This window comes from Macrobrachium nipponense, chromosome 12 (genome assembly GCF_015104395.2).
Source record: "Macrobrachium nipponense isolate FS-2020 chromosome 12, ASM1510439v2, whole genome shotgun sequence".
Classification (NCBI taxonomy): Eukaryota; Metazoa; Arthropoda; class Malacostraca; order Decapoda; family Palaemonidae; genus Macrobrachium; species Macrobrachium nipponense.
Genome location: NC_087205.1, coordinates 8298740 through 8325970, shown reverse-complemented (window position 1 = coordinate 8325970; position 27231 = coordinate 8298740). Strand labels below are relative to the sequence as shown.

Below are 27231 nucleotides of genomic sequence, written 5' to 3'. Positions count from 1 at the left end.
TCCTTACTTTAGTGTTCATTTTGAATTGGACCTTTATGAGGTGATGGTCTGATAGATCATATTCATATTTTCCCTCGTCTATCTCCATACATTCATATTTTTTATACATATTTTGGTTGACTAGGGCAAAGTCTATAGCACTGTTCTGATCTCCTACTCCAGGTTATCTCTCCTTTGCAGCTGGGATCTCCATTTAATAGCGTTAGGTCATATTTTTCCATTAGGTCCATAACATATTTTCCATTTTGATCAAGTTCTTGTGTCCCTATGAAACCTAAATGCCCATTGAAATCCCCAAGGACTCTCATATGGCAGGTCTGTGGATTTTTCTATGGCTACATGTAAGGCACTTATTATTTGTTTATTTCTTTCTTTATCACTAGTTGACATGTAGACCAGAATTATGTTGAATATTGTTGTTCTATAGTTAACCTTTACTATTAGAATGTCTTTGTGTTCCGACTTTTCTTTTTCTATCTGGATCTCTCCTTTGGTTCTATACATTATTAGTAGGCCTCCTCCTTTGGTGTCGTCTTCATCTCTCATTGAGTCTACCACTCTGATGCTTGTTGGGAATAGTAATTTTTGCTGTTTAAGGTGTGTTTCTGTGATGCACATAATTGTGTTTTCTTTTGTTATCTCCACTAGTTCGATTATTTTTGCTTTTGTCAGTCCTTGGGTGTTTATAAGCTTTATTTCAAGATTTCTTGATATATCTTCTGTCTTGCTCACTAATTTTTCACTTTCTCTGTTTACAAAATTGCTTCTACCGTCTAACCATTTATCTATCTTTTGCAAACCACTCTTTTCTTCTAGGTCTAATAGTCTAAGATTGTTACTGAAGTTACTTCCTTCACCTACCTGCCCTAAACTAGTTTCCCTTCTTCTACTTCCTTCCTCAGAGCTCTTAACATTACTACTAGATATTCTATTTTCTCCTAAATCTAATTTATTTACACTCATAAAAATATTATTACTCCCTATCTCTAAATTATTTACAATTCTATCTACTTTACATTTTCCTACCTCTAACTCATTTACACTTCTAACAATTCTTTTGTTTCTCTCGACTCTCTATATTCCCCTGGACTTCCTTTTCTTCCTTAGAACAAGTGGCATGTTTAAACCCAGAGTAAAGGAATAAATAACTTCATGGAAGATTTAACAAACCGAATGACATGACTTCTGAAACGAAGTTTACAATAAAAAAGGTTCTAGACGTAAGAAACCTATACTTAGTATATTATATTGAGCATTTAAAAAAAGTAACAGTGGGTGTCTGTTGCTTCGTCGTTTTCATAGAGTGGAAATAATGAAACTCGACTTTATGTAGTACTACGTTTAACGGTGAAATTTATTTCTGGGTCATGCAAGTAACTAACTGCACATAAAATTCTGGCTGAAGTGCCAGAATGCAATGCGACGTAAGTTAATGATTTTAAAAAATAACAAAAATATGTTCAAGAAAATTCACACCTATTGTTCAATACAATAAGGTCGACTACGAGTTCGTGCGCAGCGATAAGGAGCATACCAACATAGCATCTACCATTTTAAACAATTTTAATGAATTTTTTTGAGGGTATGACAAAATATTTGAAATCATAGCATAAAATATTTATTTTTTAATCTAAATATTCTTATAATAATATCTAATGTAGTAATAATAACCTAAATATAAATTCAACAGTACACAGAACGTTGGTACTTCCGATTCTTTGTTGTGACGTCACTCTAGTGTTGGGGAAAATAGCAACAATAAACACGACGAGAGAAGACGCACTTATCTTTTCAGAAACTCTGATTTCGATTTGAACTTGAATTACAACGACTTCGAATTATGGGAGCCGTGTTGGGGTTATGCGGTGCCGCCCAGGTGAGTTGAAATGGCTTAATTGTCGTGATTATCCACCAAAGAGGTGAAAAACGATTGATTAAATGTTGCAACTCGGAAGTGACAAAGGCGAGCTGAGCCAGTCAGCTGACGATGATGAATATTGGTCTTGCATTAAAGTAGTTTATTTCAGAGTTATGTTTGTATTTTGCCATCAAAAGTACGAAGTGGATGTGCGTTTTTATGTCTGAAATGAGATTAGGGTGGTTAATTTAATCCTTGTTGAAGTAGCTAGTAGGTTATGTCCGTTCAAGTCCACGTTCTGTCGCGTTTATTTTTTTCCCCAGTCAAATGAGAAAATGTTACGATAATGACTTCCAATATATGATGACGAACCTATAGTCATTATTGTAGTTATTTGTTTGATATATGTCATTATGTTTCGTTTATTACATTACTAGTATAGCTACTATAGCAATAGGCTAAGAACACTTACCTTTTAAATTGCCTAGCCTATTTTATCTTATTGGATCCTAATGTTTATCTTTTAGTCTTCTCGTCTCTACAGACACATTACCTTTAAAATTCTTGTTTAGGAGGCTAAAACTTTATTGAAAAACATCAACTGCCATATAGCTACTAGGCTAGTAGTATCCTAGGCTAGGTAGTCTAGCTCGCCGCAGAATACGTAGGTATATAGCTAGATCTACTCAAGAATACTAGCCTTTATATTAATGATAATATTTGTCTCTTTTGGTGGTAATTCTATACAATAGCTCCGCCAGCAAGTTATCAAATTTAAGTACTTTCACTAAAAAGAGGGAAGACCAAGGTTTCGTTTGATATATAAATCTAAGAGGCGCTAGGTCTAGAAGTGGTTTAAAAATCAAAATTAAATTTGACCCACCTGAAAAAAACTGAGTCCCTCGACTTCATAACTCTCTCAAATTCCTCTTCAGACTGAGCTCTCGTTTGTTCGTTTGTACGTTAAAAACATAGATTAGCCTGTGTCATTATTACAACATCGACTGTATTCTACGTAGCAAGACGTCACCCAAACGTCATAGTTTTTAACTAGTGATGATTATCCACATTTTACTTGGGACTAACATTTTAACAAAACTAGAATCACGTGACTTGAATACCCAATCGGGTGACAGTTTTACTAGGAAACTCACACTTTTCGACATTTTTCACACAATTTCCACCGCTAATTTTTCAGTCTTTTGAGAGCCATGGAGACGTGTTTACATTCAACTTCTGGTGCGGTTTCTCATTGACCATCTACTTTGACATCAATTTATGTGGACAAAGTGTCACTTTTAACAGTGATAAGGGATTATATAGAGCCCGCCACTACCATCATTTCCGACTGTTGGAAGGCATACGATTGCCTAAATGAGGAGGATTTCTTCATTTAGGAGTCAACCACTCCTTGATACGGTCGTCGAAAGGATCAGTTTGTTGGATACTTGGCTCTGTCTATTTTATTGATATGGCTGTGGAAGGGGGGGTTGCAGGGGGCGAAGCCACCCCCCCCCACCCCCCCCCCCCCCCCTGCTGGTAAGGATATGGCTACTAGGTGAGGTTAGGTGGTTTGTTTAGGTTAGCTGGTGGCCTTGTTTATTGTTAATTCTACATGTGCCATTATTCGTGTGTTAAAATGGATTCTTTAATTCATTCCTCACCCATAAACCCCAGTTTCCCACTGGGGGTCCCAAGGTTGGAAAGGTTAACAAATAGGGTAAAAATACTGTTCCTCCTCAAAAAAAGGTCCGCTTTAGATAAAGCACTAAGTAATTCATCAGAAAAAAAAATACTATCAAAATTATTAGTGGCGGAGCTATTGTATAGAATTACCGTTTGCAGAACAATGGGACTACCTCCAAATGGAAGCTTAGTCCCTTGTCCATGTTTAAGAGTTACTGGGGAGGTCCAGGAGGGGCAAAGCCCCTTTGCCAGGTCAGAGGACAGCACTCTAAGTGGGATTTATAGGAATGTAAGGTCTGATTACGTCTGGACATGGCATCCTAGGAAAGCCGTAAACTGCCGATAACTTATTTACTTCTCAACATCAACATTAGGCTACATAGCCTGGACTTTCTAGTACCTAGGCCAAGTAGTATCACACTTGTTTACCCTGCAAACTACCCTGGAGCCACTAGGCTTATATACTGATTGGTCTGCTGTAGCCCAGGATAGGGCAATCCTACTGTATAGGAGTCCAAATTCAGTGCTCCCTTGGTTGTGTTTAAGTTTTCTTTCCTATTTTCAATTTCCTCTTTTGGCCGATTTACCAACAGAAGTATACATATTTAGCAAAAAAATGAGCAGTTTAACTGCTTACAGAAGCAGAGATTGTACAAAAAATAAAGGGAAAAGCTCTGCACCTCGCACGAATAGTAGTGTGCTAGCAACTGAGTTTCTGGAGTGTGCGCTCAGGAACCGGGTAAGAACCTGGTACAGGCTCTTGCTCTTCAGTGGTCACTCTTTGTTAAATCTGAAAAAAATGAGCAGTTTAACTGTTTACAGAGGCGTAGATTTATAGTTTTCTCTAAATTCTATGGGCTGTATCGCCTAAGACTAGTTTTTGGTTATTTATATTCCCCCTTTACTATTTTTACACTCTCTGCTTTGGTAAGCAGATAACCTGCTAAATTTTTCCTTGTTTTTCATGATTCAATAAATGTTTGTTAAATGTGTGTGCTCGTCTTGAGGTACACAGTTCGGTGAATTTGGACCCCAAAACTATAGGATTACCCAGGTTAGTGTATAATTGTAAGAAGTATAAGCAAAATGCATTCAGTAGTCTAAGCTACAGTAGACCCCCCCCCTGTTTTCACAAGGGATGGGTATTACACACACCCCCCTTCCCCCCACAAATATAGCCAAAATCTGTGAATACTTAAAATCCCTCCAAAAACTATTTTGATACTTAAAAAAAACACAAAAAACCAAAAAATGCATATATCTGAGTATTTTAAGTGTTATCACAAAAAGTGCATTTAGTCATGCAAATTATATGATAATAACATAGTTTGTGAATATTTCTCAATAAAGAAATACCACAAATAGGCGAATTTTCCAGAAATAATGGGTATATACAGCCCATAGAAAAATCCGCAAGTAGTCGAGTCCGTGAGTAGTTGGGGTCGACTGTATAGGCAAACCCAGAGTGAATTGATCCTAATAGTTATAAAATTATCCTTTTGAATATGAAATGCTACTGTGGGCGAATGCTAATTAACGGGTCAGGGCTATTTTAGTTCAAAAAAGGCATTTCAGATAGAATATGACCTCACCAGACTTCCCTTTACCTAACCTAACTTGGCTGGGAAGGCGAAGTAATGACCTCATACTCTGCATTCTACCCTGCTGCTGTAAACCCTGATATGGAAATTTTTGAGACTTCCTCAGTTATTTAGAATGCATAGGTACTAGCCTAGGTGAAAGATAAGAAGTGTATAGTTTATACTGTAGATGCAATAGCTACTGCCTCCTGACTCTGGTGATCTTGACTTAAGTATATCATGCATTACATTTACACATATTTTAAGTTGCATGTAACTTTGACTTCATAGGATAGTTTGCACAAGTTGTAACAATAATTATTACAATACACACTCCTTATAATATAATCTAGTGTAATATATGCATTTATGATTTTTTTTAATATTTACATTTATATTCCATTTAAATCTTTCTTTATTTCCTGTTTTAACAAAACCATAAGCCTTGACAATGGGAAAGGTTTAGATTTGAATGTAGGCTACCCCATAGATTAGCTAGTGCAAAAGTGTCAAAATGTACTCAATTAGGATAGTTATGGTATAGCCTGCATGTTTTTTTTATAAAGTTTTTAGGGTAACGCAATGTAGTAGTATTGTAACATCAGGATGGTTCTTAATAATTCTGGTTTGTTTTTATTCCTAATTTTGCTGATTACAACAGCTTTATGTCATAAAGTTAAACTAAAGTGTATTTTATATACACACTCATCGTTGCTGATATTGAAGGAAGTACGTGGATTGTACAGTGATGTTGATGCATTGTACAGTGATGTTGATGCATGTCAGAAGACATGAGAGGAAACTAGGCCTATTTTATTCAGATCTCTTCCTGACTGGAAATGAGTTACTTGTGGAAATTTTGTTATTTAGGTTTTTAAAAGGGTATTGATTGACAGTTTTAAATTTTTTTTAATGTAGGGGAAAGACTTTGCTAAAATGATTATATATATATATATATATATATATATATATATATATATTATATATATTTGTGATGTGTCATCAAGTAGGTCTCCTATAGTTTTATTTATCCTTCTTTTCAGCTGGCGTGCTGCTGTGGCTCGGCAGCATGCAGCTTGTGTTGTTCAGCCTGCCCATCATGCAAGAACTCCACATCGACACGTATCATGTATGCAGTGATGATGCTGCTGGGAACTATTGTGGCATGCATCATGCTTTCACCAGGATTGCAGGATGCCCTACAAAAGGTAAGGAAATTTTGGAATGGTTTTTATGGAGTTACCATTAAAGGGCATAGTTACTGTCTTCATTCATTGTTATGTAATCAGTTGTTTTGAATAGTTATAGAATAGGGTATATTAGACATAATGACTGTGCTGCTTAAGTGATTTTATTGCAACAATCAGAGCTTTTGTATACAATGATAACAGATAAATAATCAAAGTACTACTGATGTCTTCTTAGTAAAGTGCATTACAGCAAGTTGAACCTTTTCAGTTGTGAACAGAGTAAAGCTGTTCTTGTCCTTGGAACTTGTTTATACGGGCCCTTGTTCTTGGACTTGCTTATACAGGAAGCCTTTCAAGTTAAAACTAACTTCCTCTTTCACTGCCTTACCTGGATTGAGATGACTTCCCCCCCCCCCCCCCCCCCGCCCCCCCCCTTTCCCCCCCCCCCCCCCCCCCCCCCAGCCTCTCTCTCTCTCTCTATCTCTCTCTCTCTCTTCTCTCTCTCTCTCTCTCTCTCTCTCTCTCTCTCTCTCTCTCTCTCTCTCTCTCTCTCTCTCTTATACTTGAGATATATCCTGTTTTAACAAAAGAATTTATTTACATATATATGTTCTATATATACGACAATGCACGGGATGTGAGAAAAAATGCAATCACCATTAACAAGGGGAAATTCAGTATTAGTTTTATATTTAATCTTTGCTTCTTAAAAGAATTAATACATCCCTCTACCTCATGGAGTGTGATTTTTAACAGATGTAATGAGGCATTCCCACCAGCCTTCCTACCAAGGCGCATTGAGTGGAACACAGAAGGGACACCACATCTAGCCATAAACATGCGAATTACCAGCTTGCAATAAAAAGGGACTTGGTAAGCTGCAGGTGGACAGCTCAAACAACAGCACTGGTAAAAAGAACATAAAACTTCTTGGAAGGAAAATCAACACAAATAAGGGACCCACAAAGTCTAGACCTTTAACCGTAAAAGGAGGAGCAGATTTAACTCTGTAACTTAGGAAGGGGGAGCCACAGGCTGAGAACATTTACTTCTCTTGTGAAGACCTCTCTTTGAGCATAGTAAAGCAGTTTTACCTAGGCTCTTGATAATTTCCATAAGTCAAGGCATTTTTAAGGGATGAAGTTCTACAATGACCAACAAATCTTATCACCCAACCTACAACATAGAGCAGTTTTGGAAAGGAGCACCATCGGGAGAATTCAAACAAGGGCTTAAAATATCAGACTCAACTGAAGTGGGAGAGATGATGCCTGAAGCCAAGATGGACCTACTAACCAAACATCAGACTGTATGAGTTGTTCCACAGAAACTCCTCGAAATATCATATCTGCTGGGTTGTCCTCACCGGGACAATATTGCCAACAAGGAGGAGGGATCAACCCTAGAATTTCCATAACTCGGTTGGCAACAAAGTTTTTCCACCTACACATATGGATCTTATCCAGGGTAGGGTAATAGTGGAATCTGTTTAACGTCGAATTGAAACCTCCTGGACCAGCCGCAACACGGACTTCACAAGTACAGCAAGTCTAGCACACATTTTAAGCACCTAGTAACTCAAGCCTAGGGAGAGAAACTTTATGTGGCCTACCTTACCTCTTGCAGCAGCTAGTGAGACTTGAAATTACCCTTGTCAGGCACTACTCTCATATAGTACACACAAGTGCTATAACCCTTTTCTGAGGCATCACCAAAGGAATGGAGTTGAATATCAGGAATACCTATCCAGGTTAACTGAAAATAAGGAGGTCAAGCACAGAAATTGCTATAACCAACAACTTAACTCCGCCTTGCATAGCCTCAGGTAACAAAGGGACATATGAACCACAAGGGGTCTGAACATCAAGCTGTTAAGCTTAACACAGTCCTCTTAGTACAAACAATATACCCTGTCCACATTCTCAACCTTAAAGGTAAAACAGTTGGGGGAAGAAACCCAGTTTAGTCCTAAAACCTTTACAAAGGGTATGTAAACAATTTATTGGGGCTCAATCCATATATGCTAAAAATAATAATAAAAAAAAAGATATTCAGTTCTAGTTATGTTAATGAAACTGATGTTTGCCTTTGTCATGCTATTAGGAATGCATTTTAAGTTTTGAATGCTATATGTCTTTCCTCTTTTCAGGTACCATTTTGTAGTAGTGGAGAAGGAGGAGGGCAGTTTATAGACATAGCAGCCAATTCAGTGCAAGTGAATTGCTCTGGTGTAAGTATTATTAAGTTTTCATTTTAAGTTTTCCATACAAAGCTTTGCATATGTATACGTACTTCACTTTTCTTATGATTTTTCAAGAATAATAATGGTTTAGTTCTAGTTCATGGTTTTTTTACTATATTTTGCTTACTATTTTTTGTACTTTGTAGATTTCAGGGTAGAGAATTTGTTAAGTATAACATTACATAAGTTTTATATTCTTTTTATTGCTCTCGCAGCTTGTTGGATATTTGGCTGTGTATCGACTCTGCTTTGCCATGTCCCTGTTCTTCTTCATTATGGCAGTCTTGATGATTGGGGTGAAGTCTAGTAAGGATCCACGAGCTGGTATCCAGAACGGGTAAGTTAGCATTTAAATTTCAAATTTGAGCCTTATGGTACATGTGTTGCAACACAGTACATATAGGTATGTAGTAGTAGTAGTAGTGTCATGTATGGTGAAATTTTTAAGAAGTCACATTATTTAAATCATGAAATACAGTGCTGTGCGTTTGGGGTTAGTTCTTTTGCCATGGATTCAGATATTACCGTATATTTCCACATATAAGACGACCTATAGGTAAGACGAGGCCAAAAATCATGGCAAATTTTCATGAATTTATCTTATATCTGTAGTATAGGACGACTTTTAAATTACAAAACTGAAATTTTTTTTGGAGAAAAGGGATTGTTTGCAAAAATCAACAAGTACAACTATGTGTATATTAATAATAATGATGACTTAAATAAAGGTTGCTTTGCTTGCTGTATCCAATAACAGTATTACTATTATCATAACGTTACTGTATTACAGAATGTAAACATTGTCATGTAGTACATTATTTACAGTTGATATTGTTTACATTCTCAAAATCTTGGCTGATTTGAGAATTATCGATATCTTCATTGCCATTATTTGTTAGAAGAGATATAATTCAGAGATACCTTTTATCACAAATCAACGAAGTTTGGTTGAAAACGTGCGCATATTACTTTACTTCATTGTATAAGCATTAAGTAGGTGTGATTTCTCCAGTTCTGAACATCACTGCTGCCAGGCTGTTATTCGTTTTATTCACCTTCGGCTATAACCTGTAGTTTTAATTTACTAGTATTCTTTCTTGAGATCCCCACTGCATGAGAAATGAACAAAAATGTATTTTGATTTTTATTTATGGAAGCCACCATTGAGAATCTGCAGGGTTTAACAATTTTAACGGAGCTCTTAATAAACGCTCAATAGTTACAGTAAATGATGTCAGCAATCAGCTGTTTCTCAATTCGATTGTTTATGCCAATACAACTTGACAATAATTGCTTCATTCAGAATTCTCAAAATCGGAATTTTGTAGTGAAGGATGGAGGAGAATCCGACGTAATCCCTGGGGTCCTACCGACGGCCCGGGTAGAGAGAGAGAGAGAGAGAGAGAGAGAGAGAGAGAGAGAGAGAGAGAGAGAGAGAGAGAGAATTGCCTCGGTCAGGTTGTTACACTGATAAATATCCACTTGCAAAAGTCGAATAATAGTTTTATTGAGAATGATGATAATTTAGATAAAACATGTTTTACTGTAATCATATTACATGTATTATTGCATTACATTATAAGAACAAAAGGATGATGCACCATTTGCATTCTAGGTTTGTTTACAGTCTCAGCTGATTGCATTTTACCGATATCATTACTGTCTTTAGTTGCTGAATAGAACTTAATTCAGAGATACATACTTTCCTTTCGTAAATGATCAAAGTTGGGTTTAACAAAGCCGATTTTATGTTTTTCATACAGGTCGTCATGGTAAAGGGAAGCCACTGTTTTGTTTGCGTTGCGCCACCATTTTCAAACAGCTGCTAATAATACTACAATAATGAACGATAATTATTGTACACAGTCATCGTTCATATGCCCGAATTGTTCGAAACAGTTACAATTTTAAATTACAAACAGCCTTGCATGTTGCCTCACTGATGTTCACTGTGTTTATCATGAAAGCACGGAGGGAACGTGAAAGTATAAGTGTCATAAAATAGTTTTAAAAATACCACGAATGGTACCGAAGATGATTTGTATATCATCGACGAAGCTGAAGTCGACTCACACGAACCAGACTGGAGTCCCTAAGATGTGGTACATGTGATCAGTCTTGTGATATGTATGAGAAATCTTTAATGGAAAAGGAATATTATGTTATCATAATTGTTATTACTACAGTAATTACACTACCTATTAAAAGTTACAGAAATTTCAAATGTAAACTCAATGTTTACATTTTTTCAGCTGGGATTGCATAGATAAAAGTTTCTTTCATTGATTTCGAATTATTCCTCAAATAGGCGATTTGTTATAAAGCTGTGCCAATAATATATATGGTAAAATGGTCTTATTACCTTTATTATCATTTTATTTCATAAAGGGAATCTTTATGTTTGTTGGTGGTTAGGCTATAGAACCGAGGCTGAGGCTAGCCTACAGTTACGCATCTTAGAATTCAAGGTTTGATCTTCAGTATTGCAGCATAAGACAAGACGACCCCAATTTTTTGGGGAGAATTTTTGGTTTTAAAGGTCGTCTTATACACGGAAATATACAGTAAGTTGAATTGTTTAATTTTCTTTTACAGAACATGGGTGCCTTTTAATGGTGTATATATTTAATAAATTTTTTGGTTTGCAGATTCTGGGCCATCAAGTACATGATCTTGATTGGTGGAATCATTGGTGCTTTCTTCATTCCTCGAGGCTCCTTTGGTGATGTATGGATGTATTTTGGTATGATTGGTGGGTTCCTCTTCATCCTGATCCAGTTAGTGCTCATCATCGACTTTGCTCATTCTTGGGCAGAAGCTTGGGTTGACAAATATGAAGAGACTGAAAGTCGTGCTTGGTACGTGAACAGCCATTCTGAGTATAGTAATCATCTTTGAAAATTAATTACTGTATGTTTATTCATATTTGCATAGTTGAAAGCCATTCCAATTTTTCCAGTTTGTTTATTTAACGGTCCTTATAATCTGTCTAAGTACCATATGATTATTCCTGCCAGTTTGTTTATGTAACGGTCCTTATAATCTGTCTTAGTAGCATTCCTGAAAAACTGATCATAAAGTTGTGGTCATGATTTACTTTGCAATAATTGTGCTTAGAATAACCTTGAAATCCTGAAAAGAAAGGAAAAATCCATAATTAGGTAAAAGTCTAGGAAATGTAAATTTCCAATAATGTTTGGATTTTGTTAGTCTTATGAATAAAATAAATATACAAAAGATGTAATCAACCATATGAACTATGTTATCAGCTAAGTTTCATATGTTTTACACGCAAATAAATACCTAGATTACCATAATAATGCAAAAATGTGAAAGCTAGTAACTTTAGTGGTAAATAAGTAAAATGATTTAATAGTATATAACTCATATAGGCAATGAATTGGCCATCAGTTGTACAATAAATCAATTGTAAAGCAGTGAGTACGTACTTGTATTTTGTTTTTACAAGGTGGTGCATTGTGATGGGTATACGCATTGTTATAGAATTTTGTAAGGTTCCACTCGCCATAATTGGATTTCAACATGAAATTTTGAGTAAATTTTGTATCAGAGCTCGAACAGAAAACCGCAATCTGATCCAGTGAAGCATATGATTTTTGAAAACCAAAGGGTTTCAGTCAGTGACCACTAGTTAGTGATTTTGGTGGTGGTGTTTAAAGCCAGCTTTTTCTGTTGCTATTGTTTTGAGCAAGTATATACATGGTTTTACAGGAATATTTCCTTTGTTTGTGTGACTTTCTATACTGTATCTTGATTGAATCATGGGTCCCAAGGCAGCCAATGCTGACATGCAGAAGAGGAAAACGATAAGAACCACAATTGAACTTGAGGAGGAGATTATTGGACAGTATGAAAGAGGCATTTGTGTGACTGATTTAGCAACTTATTTTTAATATTTTATTAATTTACTGTAATAGTTAGGCTTGTTTTTCAATTTTTTATTATTAGCAATAGTTTTTGTACCTAACCATTACAGTACATACTATACCTAGCCTAGCCTGTGCTCGGTCAACCATCAGTAATATGGTCACATTGAATGTGGGCCAGGTTTTTTGATGCAGTATACATAAAAAAAAACCAAGGACATCTAAGATTATAAAAAAAAAAAGGACATCTAAGATTATGTTCAACTCTGAACGTATTTAATGGTAATTTAAGTAAAGTTTTTTTTATAAAAAGACGGGGTTAGGGTAGTAAGTGGTGATCAAGAACAGATAAATACATTTTCATTTATTTGTTTGGGATAAAACTTATTCAGATTTTGACTGAATCGCATGGATACAGAGGACACAATTTTAGGATACAGATTGCACTGTCACTGGTCTTAAATGAAGTTTTATTGTAGTGTCTTACCGAACAATTATAGAGCCGTGATTTCCACGAGCGGCAGGATACTAAATTCAAATTTAGCGCGGTCGGCGTCGCCAACACTGGTGGTGATGACGTCATCTCCCTCCACTCGCGGGAGAAACCAGGTACAACTGCCCAGGTGAATCCAATTCTTTTCCTGCCGGCGTCCGGTGAACATCGGTGGTCGGTGCGGTTGGATGACTTTGCTTCGCTTTTTTTTTCTGGTGGAATTGATCTTCGGAATTGGTGAAGTACTCTTTTTTTTTTGGCGTTGTTGTTATTTTGCTTTTTATTTAGGCGTTGCCAGTGCGGATTCGTCCGTCGGGAGTTAGGTTTTGCATCTCCAGGATTGTAAAAACTAGATTATCCAAGGTTAGAATATGATTCTCACACTAAATGTGTTAAGTGTAGGGGACAGGTTTGTTCAGCAGATCGAACATGTAACGAGTGTAGTGATTGGACTGATTCTCAATGGAAGTTTTTTTAGTTCATACTCGGAGAAATTAGCTAAAGACAGAATTAGAAAAGCAGCGCTTAGGGAAAGTAGACTTAGCTCTGCTTCGTCTTGCGATGCATCTGTTCCTTCTGTTTCTCCTCAAATTGTTATGTCTCCTTTAACTACACCTCCTATTCCTCCTACTAATCCCACTTCTCCGGCTTCTCGTGTAGTTTCTTCCGACACCATTGCCAGTCTGGAATCGAGGTTAGATCAGAAATTTTCGGTACTAGCGAATACGGTTTTGCAATTGGTAATTCAGTTAAGACGTTTTTGGAGAAAGCGACCTCAGGTAAGAGTGTAGTTGAGGGTGCGTCTGTCTGTCCTGACACGTCTCCTAGACAAAGGTCACTGTCCAGCTCCCCCGCACCGGGGAGAAGACATACCGGAAGTCCAAGGGAGTCGATCGGGATTTGCCCACAGACAGGCGCCTCTCTTGTTGAGCCTGTTGCGCCTCAACAGGCTCGGTTAAGCGTTGGAAAGGTGTTGCGGTCAGAACGCCTTTCGAATGATTCAAGCGATTCGTCTCCGGTCGCGCGGCGCTCTTGGCGAGATTCGCCCGTTTCGGCGTCCCTTAAAGAGGCGTTCAGGCGCCGATTCTTCGCCTCCTCCAGTCAAGCGGTAGAAGGAGCCTGAGAGTAGGGTTGCGCCGCGGCCGTTAGCGGCTCGTTCGTCGCCTCAATCTGTGCCTTTTTCGGCGCCATCTACTAGTAGAGATTGTGGTTTTAGCGCTGTAGCTAGCAGTTCTAAGGGTGTTTCTTTAGGCGCTTTTTCGTCTGTTACGCCTGATGCGCCTGTTTCGCCTCGAATTTCGGCGGCTCCGAGCGAGGCGCAAGTAGTTTTTTCCGCCTCCTGCTGAACATTTAGGCTCTTCCAAGCCTACGTTAACTGTTTTTGATTCGTCGTCTGGCGCCTTTGCGCAAGCAGTTAGAGATGTTAACCAACTGGATGAATGAGTCCAAGGGTGGTTCGAAACCTTCAGATCCGGTTTGTAGTTCCGTCTACTTCTTCGGCGGTATCGGAGAATGAAGAAGAAGTAGATGGAGAGATTCACATCACCTCTCGTGTTATTCACGTCTCCTTAGATTTCTTCTGGTATCTTATCCAGATTATTTTGAGAAAGAACGGCTCCGCGCTCCCCAACTTCGACTTTTTTGATGAGGAGGAAACTTCAGACCCTCTCCTCCCAAAACTTGTTCTATCTAAAGCGGTTAGACATTCGTTGAAAGAGACGGAGAAATGGATGTCTATGAAAAGAGACTTAGGGAAGGCTCTTTTTGCTTACCCTCCCTCTAAGTTGCTTCGTAAGAGGTATAGGTTTTATGTAACTGGGGAAGCTCCTTCTCTGGGAGTTTCTGCCTCCTCCCAGGGAGACTTCTCCAGTTTAATCGACTCCTCTAGAAGATCTGCTTTCGACGCAGCGAAAGTTTTCTTTACAGCGCCTGAGTTGGACCACGTTGTAAAGAATCAATTTAAACTTTTGGAAGTCTTTAGCTTCCTTGATTGGACTATTGGCGCTTTAGCGGCCAAGATCGAAGACTGTCCTTCTTTCTTTCCCAGGAGTTAGCGGAGGATTGGATTGGTGTTCTGTCCTGTGCGGACAAATCCATTAGGGATGGATGGGATGAGTTAGCTTCGCTCATCGCCTTTGGTACCCTTAAGAAAAGGCAACTTTGGTGCTCCTTTGCTTCTAAAAGGGTTACGTCCCAACAGAAGTCTGCTCTCTTGTTTGCTCCTTTTGTGAAAGATAACCTCTTTCCAGACGATGTAGTGTTGTCAATTTCGTCTGCGCTAGATAAGAAATCTACTTCGGATTTACTGGCACAGTCTACTAATTAGGGACCTAAAGCTCCTGTGGAGACTGTTCCTTCGGTTTCTCCTCTGGCCCAAGCGCCTTTTCGAGGGAGAAAACCAAGCGCTTCTTTCGGCCGAAATCGAATTTGCGACCTCAGTCTAAGGCCTCGGCCAAGGTTAACAAACCTTCCAAATGAAAGCTCGGTTCTTCATGCACCAGTGGGAGCCAGGCTGGCTCTGTTTTGGGAGGAATGGGAAAACAGAGGAGCAGAAGCCTGGGTAGTGCAAGTACTCAAGTTCGGCTATCGTATTCCTCTCGTTTCACCTCCCTCGCTCTCACCTGTGCCAATTCCATTCCAGGCATACTCTCCGGGCTCAGACAAATTTCTGGCGCTAGCCGCAGAAGTGGAAGCGCTTGTTCTCAAAGAAGCGATAGAACAGATAGAAGGGGATTTTCCTCCAGGCTTTTACAACGCCTTTTTGTAGTTCCCAAGTCATCAGGGGGCTGGAGCCGTTTTGGATGTGAGCGCCCTGAACTTGCATGTCCAGAAAACAAAATTTCATATGGAGACCACTCGGTCGGTTCTGGAGTCCATCAGACAGGGGGATTGGATGGTCTCTCTGGACATGCAAGACGCTTATTTTCACATTCCGATACATCGCGAATCTCGGAAGTACCTGAGGTTCATGTTCGAAGGCAAGGTGTTTCAGTTTCGGGCGCTTTGCTTCGGACTAGCGACCGCTCCTCAAGTTTTCACCAGGGTTCTATCCCCGATAGGAAGCTGGCTACACATATAGGAGTAAGAATCTCCCTCTATCTGGACGATTGGCTTCTCCGGTCGGAATCAGAGAGTCGGTGCATGAAGGACCTTGGAACAACTCTGATCTTGCCAGAAAGTTAGGAATTCTGGTCAACAAACAGAAGTCCCAGTTGGTTCCATCTCAGAGCATCCTTTATTTGGGGGATGATTCTGAATGCTCAAGTTTTTCGGGCTTTTCTGTCCCCGAAGAGGGTTCAAGGCTGTCTGGAGACAGTTCAGGAGTTCTTGGACAAAAAGGTAAGTTCTGCCAATCAGTGATGAGGCTCCTGGGCAAATTGACGTCAGTGGAGAAATTTGTGACGTTGGGAAGACTGCACATGAGACCTCTGCAGTTTTTCCTGAGAGCCTCTTGGTGCAGGAAGACACAACCAGACTCGATTACCTTTCCTGTCACAGATCAAATAAAAGAGGACCTAAGGTGGTGGCTCTCTCGAGCAAGGTTGGAAGAAGGGTTAGATCTACGACCCATCCTCCCGAACCTACAGTTCTTTTCCGACGCATCGGACACAGGTTGGGAGCCCTACTGGGAAATCAACGGACTTCAGGAGCTTGGTCGGAGAAGGAGAAGAAGTTCCACATAAATGTAAAGGAACTGTTAGCAATTTTCTTAGGGCTCAGACAGTTTCGGAGCTTAGTAGAAGGCCGAGTAGTGGCGTGCATTCCGACAACTCCACGGCTCTCTCGTACGTGCGGAAACAGGGGGGGACTCAGTCTTTCTCTCTGTACGAAGTAGCCAAGGATCTCCTCCTGTGGTCAAACGAAGCGAAGGTTCAGCTAGTCCCGAGATTTGTTCCGGGAAAGATGAACGTCCTGGCGGACGAGTTAAGTCGTCAACAGCAAGTGTTACCTCTGGAGTGGACTTTGGACAACAAGATTTGTCAGAAACTTTGGCGCCTTTGGGACGACCGTCAATAGACCTGTTCGCGACATCGAGGAACAACCCGTTCTTCCTCTCTTTTGTTCTCCAGTCCCAGATCCTCTAGCTTGGTCGGTGGACGCAATGCTGTTGGAGTGGTCGGGTCTGGAAGCTTATGCATTCCCTCCGTTCGGTCTAATAAGAGAGGTGCTGAACAAGTTCATGTCGCACAGCAATGTAACGCTAACGTTAATCGCTCCCTTTTGGCCCAGGAAAGAGTGGTTCCCGGACCTTCTCCAGTTGTTAGTAGACTTCCCCAGACTTCTTCCTCCAGAGAAGTGGCTTCTCAAACAACCTCACTTCAAGAGGTTCCACCAAAACTTGTCCGCTCTAGCTTCTGACAGGGTTCAGACTGTCCGGAATCTTGTCAGAGCGAAAGGATTTTCAAGAAGAGCTGCAGAAGCTATCGCTCGTTGTAGGAGAGAGTCTTCTAACAAACTCTATCAAGGGAAGTGGAGAATCTTCAGAGAGTGGTGTAGAAGTGCTAAAGTCTCCTACTTCTGCGACCTCTTTAACAGAAATAGCAGATTTTCTTCTATTTCTTAGGACTCTAAGAAACTGGCTCCTTCGACGATCAGAGGATATAGAGCCATGCTCTCTTCGGTTTTTCGACATCGAGGTTTGGATATTTCCTCCAATTCAGATCTGTCGGACCTCATTAGGTCTTTCGAAACCACTAAGCTCCCGCAAGATACAGTGGCTTGGAACTTAGATGTGGTGCTTAAGTTCCTCAAGGGGCCACCGTTTGAGCCTTTGAAGTCGGCTTCACTCAGGAACTTGACTAAGAAGGCACTCTTTCTTATTGCACTAGCTTCTGCTAACAGCTGGGTCATCGAATTGCACGCTATAGACAAAAGAGTCGGTTTCTCTCAAGGCAATGCTGTATTTTCGGTATCTTTGACCTTTCTAGCCAAAAATGAGAATCCTTCTAATCCTTGGCCGAGGAGTTTTGTGGTAAGGAACTTATCTGATTTGGTTGGACATGAGGAGGAAGAAAGGCTCTTATGTCCAGTCAGGGGCTATTAAGCAGTATCTGTTTGCCACTAAGGGTATCAGAGGACAATCTTCTAAGCTCTGGACCTCGGTTCAAAATCCCTCTCGTCCTCTTTCTAAGAATGCTATATCGTCTTTATTAGAGAGCTTATCAGGGAAGCTCACTCGCAGTCCGAGAACGACAATCTTTCCGTTCTGAGAGTTAAAGCTCACGAGGTTAGAGCAGTGGCAACTTCTTTAGCATTCAGAAAGAATTTATCTTTAGCTTCGATTCTTCAGAGCACGTTCTGGAGATCGAATTCGGTTTTTGCGAGTCATTATCTCAAAGAGATAGAAACGGTTTTTCGAGAATTGTAAAACGTTAGGTCCGGTGGCGGTTTCTGGCATGGTGTTGGGAGAAACGGCACAGGGGTCGTTCACCTCTATGCTAACTTTTCACCTTGAATAGGTTGTCGAGTTCAAGGGAAGCTGGGGTACTGAGTACCTGGGATACCTCACCAGTCTGTTAGGTCAGATTTTACAATGGTTGGGTATATATGTTTTTAAATCTGGTGTGGTGACAAATGTTTTGTATGATTGAATTTCTGGTCTTAGTTTAGCCCAGGGGCAAGGGCAATCTTTGTTGTTACTATCCTCCGTCAGTCAGCCTTGACTCGCTTGAACTACGGAAGGATTCCACTCCTGTAGAGGCTAACTTTGGTCAAATTCCAATTCCTCTACAATAGTAAGAAGAGCACCGACCAGAGGCAGTAACAGTCTGCTAGCTCTCTTACAAGGTAAGGTACAACAGACACCTTGAGTGTTTACTGGTATTGCAATAAATGTAACCATTTAAAAATACTAGTGGTCCACTGAATCCCACCTTCCCATAAATGTGTAATCAGCTCTATAATTGTTCGGTAAGACACTACAATAAAAATGAAATTTTCATTATTCAAAATGAAGTTTTATTGTCATACTTACCGAACAATTATGATTATACCCACCCTCCTCCCCTTAGGTGGACGGACGGGCAGAAAGAATTGGATTCACCTGGGCAGTTGTACCTGGTTCTCCCGCGAGTGGAGGGAGATGACGTCATCACCACCAGTGTTGGCGACGCCGACGCGCTAAATTTGAATTTAGTATCCTGCCGCTCGTGGAAATCACGGCTCTATAATTGTTCGGTAAGTATACAATAAAACTTCATTTTAATAATGAAAATTTCATATTGTATATTCTGTTGGCTTTGATAATATTCTTGGAAGAGCAGGGTCCATAGAATTGGATGTTATGATATTGAGAACAATCCTAGTTGATTATAGCGCCTTGTTTTTTTTACAGGTATTGTGCCTTGCTTTCCTTCACATTCCTGAATTATGCCTTGGCTATCACTGCTGTAGTTCTTTTCTATGTTTTCTACACAACGGTAAGTACAAAAGCACTAGTAAATGTAAAATTGTTTGTGAGTTGATATACACTATGAGCAAGGCAGCTTTTGAGAGAATGCATATTGTCGTCTTGTAGGAAATTGCTTGCCTTACTCACTACTTTAGAAAAATAGGTATGATGATTATAGACTGTACAGTATAAGATGAACATATTTTCTTTTTCCAGACTGAAAGTTGTGGTCTTCACAAGTTCTTCATATCCTTCAATCTCATCTTGTGTGTTATCATTAGTATTGTTAGCATCTTGCCCAAGGTTCAAGAATCTCAGCCACGCTCTGGTCTGTTACAGGTATGTTATGAGCTAGTTATTATGCACCTATAGAGAGTGACATCAGTTTTGTATTTATTTTATTGGAGGTTTGCTTGTTCAATTGGATGTTTTGTTAGGTTTATTTATGTCTTGTATTATTTTTTTTTTGTTCTGACAGGCATCTGTGATTACCCTGTACACCATGTACTTGACTTGGTCTGCTATGACAAATGCTCCAGACAAGAACTGCAAACCTAACTGGGGAGAAGTGATCCATGGAGAAAGTCCATCTGAAGATAAGGTAAGAATTGAGTATACTGAGGATGCCTGTGTCTGAATTATAGGTTTTATCATTTTTTTAAAGCAAAGTAACAATTGAAAGAAATTTGTTTATTTTTGTACATGAACTTCCCTGCCAGATATATACTTAGCTTAGGTCTCTGACGTCACGACAGAAAATTCAAAACTCGCGGCACACGCTACAGGTAGGTCAGGTGATCTACCTTACCCGCCGCTGGGAGGCGGGTGTAAGACAGTTCCCCTTTCTTGTTCAGATTATTTTCTGTCGCCGGCTGGACAACACCTGTTGTTCAGTCCTTACGATAGTTAAAATTCGTTCTCGTTGCCGACGATTTGGATTTTGGTGAAGTACCCTTTGTTTGTTGGCTTGGCATATGCTTTTTGGACTGTTTTTTGGATTTTTCTTTTGGATTTCTCTTACCATATCTATAATTCATAGATGCTTCTGAAGTTAAGAAACCTAGTTTATTTAGGGTTTGTTCAGAGAAGGAATGTAAAGTTAGGCTTCCTAAAGCTGCATTAGATCCTCACTCGGTATGTGCGTCGTGTAGAGGGAATGAATGCTCTTTTATTAACCCTTGCAAAGAGTGTGAGAATTTGGATGAGGATGGTTGGAAGGCTCTCTCTTCTTATGTGAGAAAGTTAGAGAAGGATAGGGTGCGCAAGGCTTCTTCAAAGAGTTCTAGTAGATTGAGGGTGAGTGAAGTTGACGCTGAGAATCCTGTAGTAGAAGTAGTTCCTTCTCCAGTTTCAGCCCCTGCGCCCAGCTTTGAACCCGAAGATTCGTTTTCGGAAGTTGCTTCTGGGAGAGCCTCGATCAGGAGTAAGGAGAGCCTCGCTCGCTCTCGACAAGGTAAGATGATGATAGTGCAAGTGATCAGTGCAGTGCCCCTAGTGCAGTGGAGGGTGCGTCTGACCGGCTCACTAACGCTTCCAGGCCTAGACCTATTCCAGACTCCCAGACCCATGGAGAGGAAAGTCGAAAGCCGCAGGAAGGTTAGGAGAACCCCCAACCGGCTCAGCGTCCCCTTCGGCAGTTCCTGTTGCTCGTTCCCAGGCTGCCTTGGATCAAACCAAGAAGGAGTTATTGCGCCAGTGCTTCTCGTCATCTTCGTCGCCTTCTCCTCAGCGTAGATGGAGCGCATCGGAGTTGTCTCGCCCTCTCAAGAGGCCCTGGAAGGATCCTTGCGCCCTTCCTTCCAGCCCCGAATCCTTCGCGGAAGAGCCAGAAGTGGAACGCAAGAGAACCAAGATTTCGTCCGGTTACGCTTCTCCTGTTCGCTCTCGGACTTCGTCCCCTGTAGAGGAGTTTAAGAGATCTCCTGCGCGTATTCTGGCGGGTCTGCAGGCGCAGATTGCGGCTTTAGCGGAGTCTATTGCCGGGACTTCTCATCGTCGGAAGGACGCCTCACTTCCGGTGAAGAAGTCTAAGAACGTTCCTTCGGCTAAATCTCCTTTGGCTAGAAAAGCTTTGAGCCTGTTAGTAGGAGGTCAGAAGGTGAAGGCTGGAGCTCGGGATCTTTCTCCGAGTAGGCTCTCCTCTCTTGTAAGCGCCGCGCTTCTGACAGGGATTCATCTGTGGATGTTTTCTCTCCCCCCCGTGGCAGGCGTCAAGAGCCTGGCAGGCGTATTGAGGATGGCAGGCGCCAAGAGCCTAGCAGGCGCCAGAGAGCCTGATAGGCGCTCTTCCTTATCCAGACGCTCTTCTGTGGAGTTAGAATCTGTTTCCGACAGACGGGCCTCCACTTGTAGGCGCTCTCCTAGTAGGCGCTCCCCAAGTAGGCGCTCTCCTAGCAGGCGCTCCCCAAGTAGGCTCTCTCCTGGGAGGCGCTCTCAAAGTAGGCGCTCTCCTAGTAGGTGCTCTCCAACTAGGCGCTCTCCTAGTAGGCTCTCTCCTGGGAGGCGCTCTCAAAGTAGGCGCTCTCAACGTAGGCGCTTCCGGAGGAGCTCTCCTGGTAGGCGCTCCAGGCGTGTAAGCGCTCTCCCAGTGGTTTTTCTTCCAGTAGGCGCTCGCCTAGTAGGCGCTCTCCGAACAGGCGCTCTCCAAGGATTAGCTCTCCTCCGGGCAGTAGAGCTTCTAGACGTCATTCTTCGGAAGAATTTGTTGCTGATTCGGAGGAAGATTTGCCCAAGGATGCTTCGGTTTCTTCGTATAAGAGACTTACAGACCTCCTCTTGCAAGATTTTGGGGAGTCTCTTTCGGCCGTTGCTCCTCCGTCTCCTCCGTCCTTATTTTCAACGACCAATACGGCTAAGAAGTCTTCAGTCGTTAAGATGAAGCCTACAGTGTCTATGAAGAAGGCTATGAAGAACTTTGACGACTGGTTGCTTTCAAAAGAAGAGAAAGGCAAGACAGTTTTTTCTTTTCCCCCGTCCAAGCTGACGGGTAAGATGGGGTTCTGGTACGAGTCAGGAGAGCCCTTGGGTCTAACTCTTCCCTCTTCTGCAGACTCGGACTTCTCTTTGTTGGTTGATTCCGCACGTCGCTCGGCGCTGAATTCTGCGAAGACGACGTGGGGTATGAGCGAGTTGGATCACCTTCTGAAGGGAATGTTCCGAGTCTTAGAAGTTTTTAACTTTCTTGACTGGACCCTTGGAGTGTTGGCTAAGAGGACTCAAGAGCAAGACACTCTTTCGCCTGAAGACCTCCACACAGTTCTCTCTTGCATGGACAAGGCAGTGAGAGACGGTTCCGGGGAAATTGCTTCACTTTTTGGTGCAGGAGTGGTAAAGAAGAGGGCCGTTTTCTGCTCTTTTCTTACCAAGGCGGTTTCTCACGCACAGAGAGCTTCCTTGCTGTATTCACAGCTTTCCCCGCAACTCTTCCCCAAGAAGACTATTAATGATATCTCCAGCTCGTTATCAGCAAAAGCGACGCAGGATATGCTAGCTCGCTCGGCTAGAATTCCGAAACCTTCGTTTCAGCAGAAGACGAAGAAAGAGGCTCAAAGTAGGCAAGAACCCTTTCGAGGAAGGACCTTCGTCTCGCTCTTCTTCCTCCAGAGGTTCGAGACCACCTAGAAGAGGAAGGACCTTCTCCCGGTCTATTAGGGCCAAGAAGTAGTTCGGGTGTCCTCCAGACAACTGTGGGTGCCAGACTTCTGAACTTTGCAGATGTCTGGGCACGAAAGGGGGCGGACAAGCTGTCCCTCGCGATCATCAGAGGGGATACCTCATTCCCTTTATCTCGAGACCACCCTTGACCACCACTCCAAGGGCACTGGTGGCCAAATACAAAGACCCACTAATGAATCAAGCCCTCGCTCTAGCGGTAGAGCTGATGTTAGAGGAAGAGGCAATAGAGATGGTTCAGGACCCTCTTTCAGCGGGGTTCTACAACCGTCTGTTCCTAGTTCCCAAGAACTCAGGAGGATGGAGACCGGTTCTGGACGTGAGCGCCCTGAATGTCTTTGTGAAGAAGAGGAAGTTCGCTATGGAGACGACGTCATCAGTCTTAGCAGCTCTTCGTCCCGGGGACTGGATGGTGTCGCTGAACCTTCAGGACGCTTACTGCCATGTACCGATCCATCCTTCTTCTCGCAAATATCTCAGATTCATGTGGGGAGGGAACGTTTTTCAGTTCAGGGCCCTATGCTTCGGCCTTTCCACGGCCCCCCAAGTATTCACAGGACTGATGAAGAACGTTGCCCAGTGGCTTCATCTCGAGGGAGTGAGGATTTCCCTCTACTTGGACGATTGGCTTATCAGGGCCAAATCCAAGGAGAAATGTCTGGAGGACTTACGAGTGACGTTGGATCTAGCAGCTTCTCTGGGTTTGCTAGTGAATTTCGAGAAGTCACAGCTAATCCCCAGTCAAGAGCGTATCTATCTGGGGATTCTGATGGCTTCTCAGGTTTTTCGGGCGTATCCGTCCCCAGAGAGGATAACCCGAGGTTTGGAGAAGGTAGCAATCTTTCTAGAGAAAGATGTATGCACAGCGAGGGAGTGGATGAGTCTGTTGGGGACACTCTCCTCGCTGGAGCAATTCGTTTCTCTAGGAAGGTTGCACCTCAGACCCCTACAGTTCTTCCTGACGAGGAACTGGGATCGGAAATCTCAAGGTCTGGACTTTGCGTTCAAGATTTCGCAAGAGATAAAGGAGGATCTACGTTGGTGGCTAGACCCTCTATTGTTCAAGGAAGGCCTTTCCTTGCAGGTTCAGAACCCCAACCTAGTGTTGTAGCAGACGCTTCGGACAAAGGTTTGGGGGAGCTACTCTCGGGTCGAGAGAAGTGTCAGGCACCTGGATGGGGGATCAGGTGTCCTGGCACATCAACAAGAAGGAGCTAACAGCGATTTGGTTAGCTCTCAAGACCTCGAACCCCTCGTAAAAGGGAAATATGTTCAGATCAACTCCGACAACACTACAGCCCTGGCTTACATTCGGAAACAGGGGGGGACTCACTCTTTCTCCCTGTACGAGACAGCGAGATCGCTCCTCTTGTGGTCAGAGGAAAGGAACATAAGGCTTCTCACCAGGTTCGTACAGGGAGAAAGAAATGTCAGAGCGGATCTGCTAAGCAGAAGGAATCAAGTCCTTCCCTCAGAGTGGACTCTGCACGAGGACGTATGCCAGGAGCTGTGGAGGACGTGGGGCAGGCCCCATCTCGATCTATTTGCGACCTCCAGGAATGCGCGGAATAGATCTATACTGCTCCCCTATTGCAGACCCAAGAGCAGTGGCAATAGATGCATTCCTGATGGATTGGAGGAATCTGGATCTTTACGCGTTCCCGCCTTTCAAGATTATAGGGGAAACGTTAAGGAAATTCGCAGCATCAGAGGGAGCAAGGATGACGTTGATAGCTCCGTTCTGGCCCGCCCACGACTGGTTCACAGAGGTACTGGAATGGCTGGTGGATGTCCCAAGATCCCTACCTCTAAGAGTCGATCTGCTCAAACAGCCCCACTTCGACAGGTTTCACAAAACCTCCCCGCTCTCAGTCTGACTGGATTCAGACTATCAAGAGTCTCGTCAGAGCTAAGGCTTTTCGGCAAAGTCTGCAAGGGCTATTGCCAATGCACGTAGACCTTCCACATCTAGAGTCTACCAGTCGAAGTGGGATGTTTTCGACGTCTGGTGCAGGACTCATAAAGTTTCCTCCTCCAGTACCTCTGTGACTCAGATTGCAGATTTCCTTATCTTCCTGAGGGAAAAATGCGGGTTGGTTGTCTCCACCATCAAGGGATACAGGAGCATGCTTTCCTCAGTTTTTCGTCATAGAGGATTAAACATATCTGAGGACAAGGACCTCCATGATTTAATCAGATCGTTTGAAACGGTTAAAAGAACCTCCTCCTTAGTGCCTAGCTGGAATCTTGATGTCGTGCTGCTCTTCCTGAGGTCCTCAAGGTTCGAACCTCCACATGCTGCTTCGTTCAGAGACCTTTCGATGAAGACTCTTTTTCTCTGTGCGTTAGCGTCAGCGAAGAGGGTCAGCGAGCTGCAGGCTCTGGAAGGTGAGGTAGGTTTCCAAGGAGGCTCCGCGGTTTGCTCTTTTCTTCCGGCTTTCCTAGCCAAGAATGAAAACCCTTCTTCGCCGTGGCCCAGGAGCTTCGAAATCAAAAGCTTATCCTCCTTAGTTGGGACAGAAGAGGAGAGATCTCTTTGCCCTGTGAGAAGCCTGAAATATTATCTTCAGAGGAAGAAAAGACTTGCTGCTAATGAGAGCAGTCTCTGGTGCTCTGTAAGGGACCCCAGTAGGCCCTTATCTAAAAATGCACTCTCATTCTTTATCAGGAATATTATTAGAGAAGCACACACTTCTTGCAATCAGCAACAGTTTAACCTTCTGAAAGTCAAGGCGCACGAAGTACGGGCCATCGCGACGTCTTTGGCTTTCAAGAAGAATTTGTCATTACAAAACCTTATGAAGGCCACTTTTTGGAGGTGTGAATCAGTCTTCTCTAATCACTACCTAAGGGACGTATCGATTACGTATGATAAGTGTTTTGGGCTAGGCCCTTACGTATCGGCGGATTCAGTGCTGGGGCAGGGAGCTGAAACACATCCTTTTTAATCCTTTTTCCCTGTTAGTTTTAAGTTGGAGTTTTTGGTTGTACGAAGGAGGTTGCAGGAGGCAGCTCCTTCTTTCGTATACTAATGTTAGTATTTGGTTAGGTGATCGGTTGTGCTTGAGGCTCCTTGCAATTGGTAGTGATAGGCTCTGGCATGTAAGCGGGTTGATACCCATTGACCAGATCCTGCTTGGATTCTGCCAAGTAAGTGGACTCAGTTCCCATTGGTAGACCCAAAGAGTTCTTCAGCCATAGGTCACGCCCTCGCTGAGACTCTTTAGGCAACGCAGACTAATAGACAGTAACTATCAAGTCTTCTGCCTAAATCAGGTAAGAACCAGATGTTTATATTATGTATTCCTTTAACATGTGTTGTCCCCACTTTCTAAGTAAGTATGTGTCTCTTTCCCTCCACCAAGGGTGTCAATCAGCTAAGTATATATCTGGCAGGGAAGTTCATGTACAAAAATGATATTGTTAGTATACAATAAAGTTTTGTACATACTTACCTGGCAGATATATACGATTGATGGCCCGCCCAGCCTCCCCTCAGGAGACAGGTGGAAGAAAATATCCTGACAAGAAAGGGGGACTGGTTCTTACACCCGCCTCCCAGCGGCGGGTAAGGTAGATCACCTGACCTACCTGTAGCGTGTGCCGCGAGTTTTGAATTTTCTGTCGTGACGTCAGAGACCTAAGCTAAGTATATATCTGCCAGGTAAGTATGTACAAAACTTTATTGTATACTAACAATATCATTTTTATTGTTTTCTAGACAAAGATGTGATTGCTAGGATTTTATCCATATTGAAATTACTACTAATTTTTTCCTTACTTGAATTTAACCTATTGCTCGCCAAGGAAATAAAATACTACCGCATCTATTATGTGAGTTATTGTGCTTATTGTAGAGGAAGCTGTTAACCTGTGGTTGATTCTTGAGTAATGCTTTTACTGAAGCTGATTAAGCATTTGCTAGATAAAACCTATTAAGATCATGCATTATATATTTTTTGTATGGTTCAAGAGAAGGCATACATGTTACATAACACATGCAATTTATGACTTGCTTTTTTAATCAATTGGTTCAGAACTCCATTATATATTGTTATTCTCTGATGGAAGGACTGGATGCAGAACTTACTTTTGTTTCTAGTGTATTTCTTGAGCCATTTAAGAACAAGGAGCTCAGTTTTCATTTTATGTGATACTTTATATTTTTTAATCAGAGAAAAGTAATTGATTTTGAAATTTCTTATAGGATATGCTTCCTTACTCTTGTGCTC

The 27231-nt window shown here is 41.8% G+C and overlaps 1 protein-coding gene across 4 annotated transcripts in view; it reads left to right on the top strand.

Annotated features, from left to right (window-relative positions):
* The first annotated feature begins 1718 nt into the window (after nt 1-1718).
* Nucleotides 1719-27231, top strand: part of LOC135224331 (serine incorporator 1-like) — a 45120-nt gene continuing 19607 nt past the window's right edge. For 2 of the 4 annotated variants that reach the window (XM_064263231.1, XM_064263229.1), the window contains exons 1-9: nt 1719-1876; nt 6168-6332; nt 8464-8544; nt 8772-8893; nt 11205-11414; nt 19271-19355; nt 19544-19666; nt 19806-19928; nt 26807-26833. In XM_064263231.1, coding sequence (XP_064119301.1) covers nt 1841-1876; nt 6168-6332; nt 8464-8544; nt 8772-8893; nt 11205-11414; nt 19271-19355; nt 19544-19666; nt 19806-19928; nt 26807-26833 — 972 coding nt within the window. In that variant the 5' untranslated portion in view covers nt 1719-1840. The remainder of the gene's footprint in view (nt 1877-6167; nt 6333-8463; nt 8545-8771; nt 8894-11204; nt 11415-19270; nt 19356-19543; nt 19667-19805; nt 19929-26806; nt 26834-27231) is intronic. The other 2 variants (XM_064263232.1, XM_064263230.1) reach the window with 1 other exon arrangement.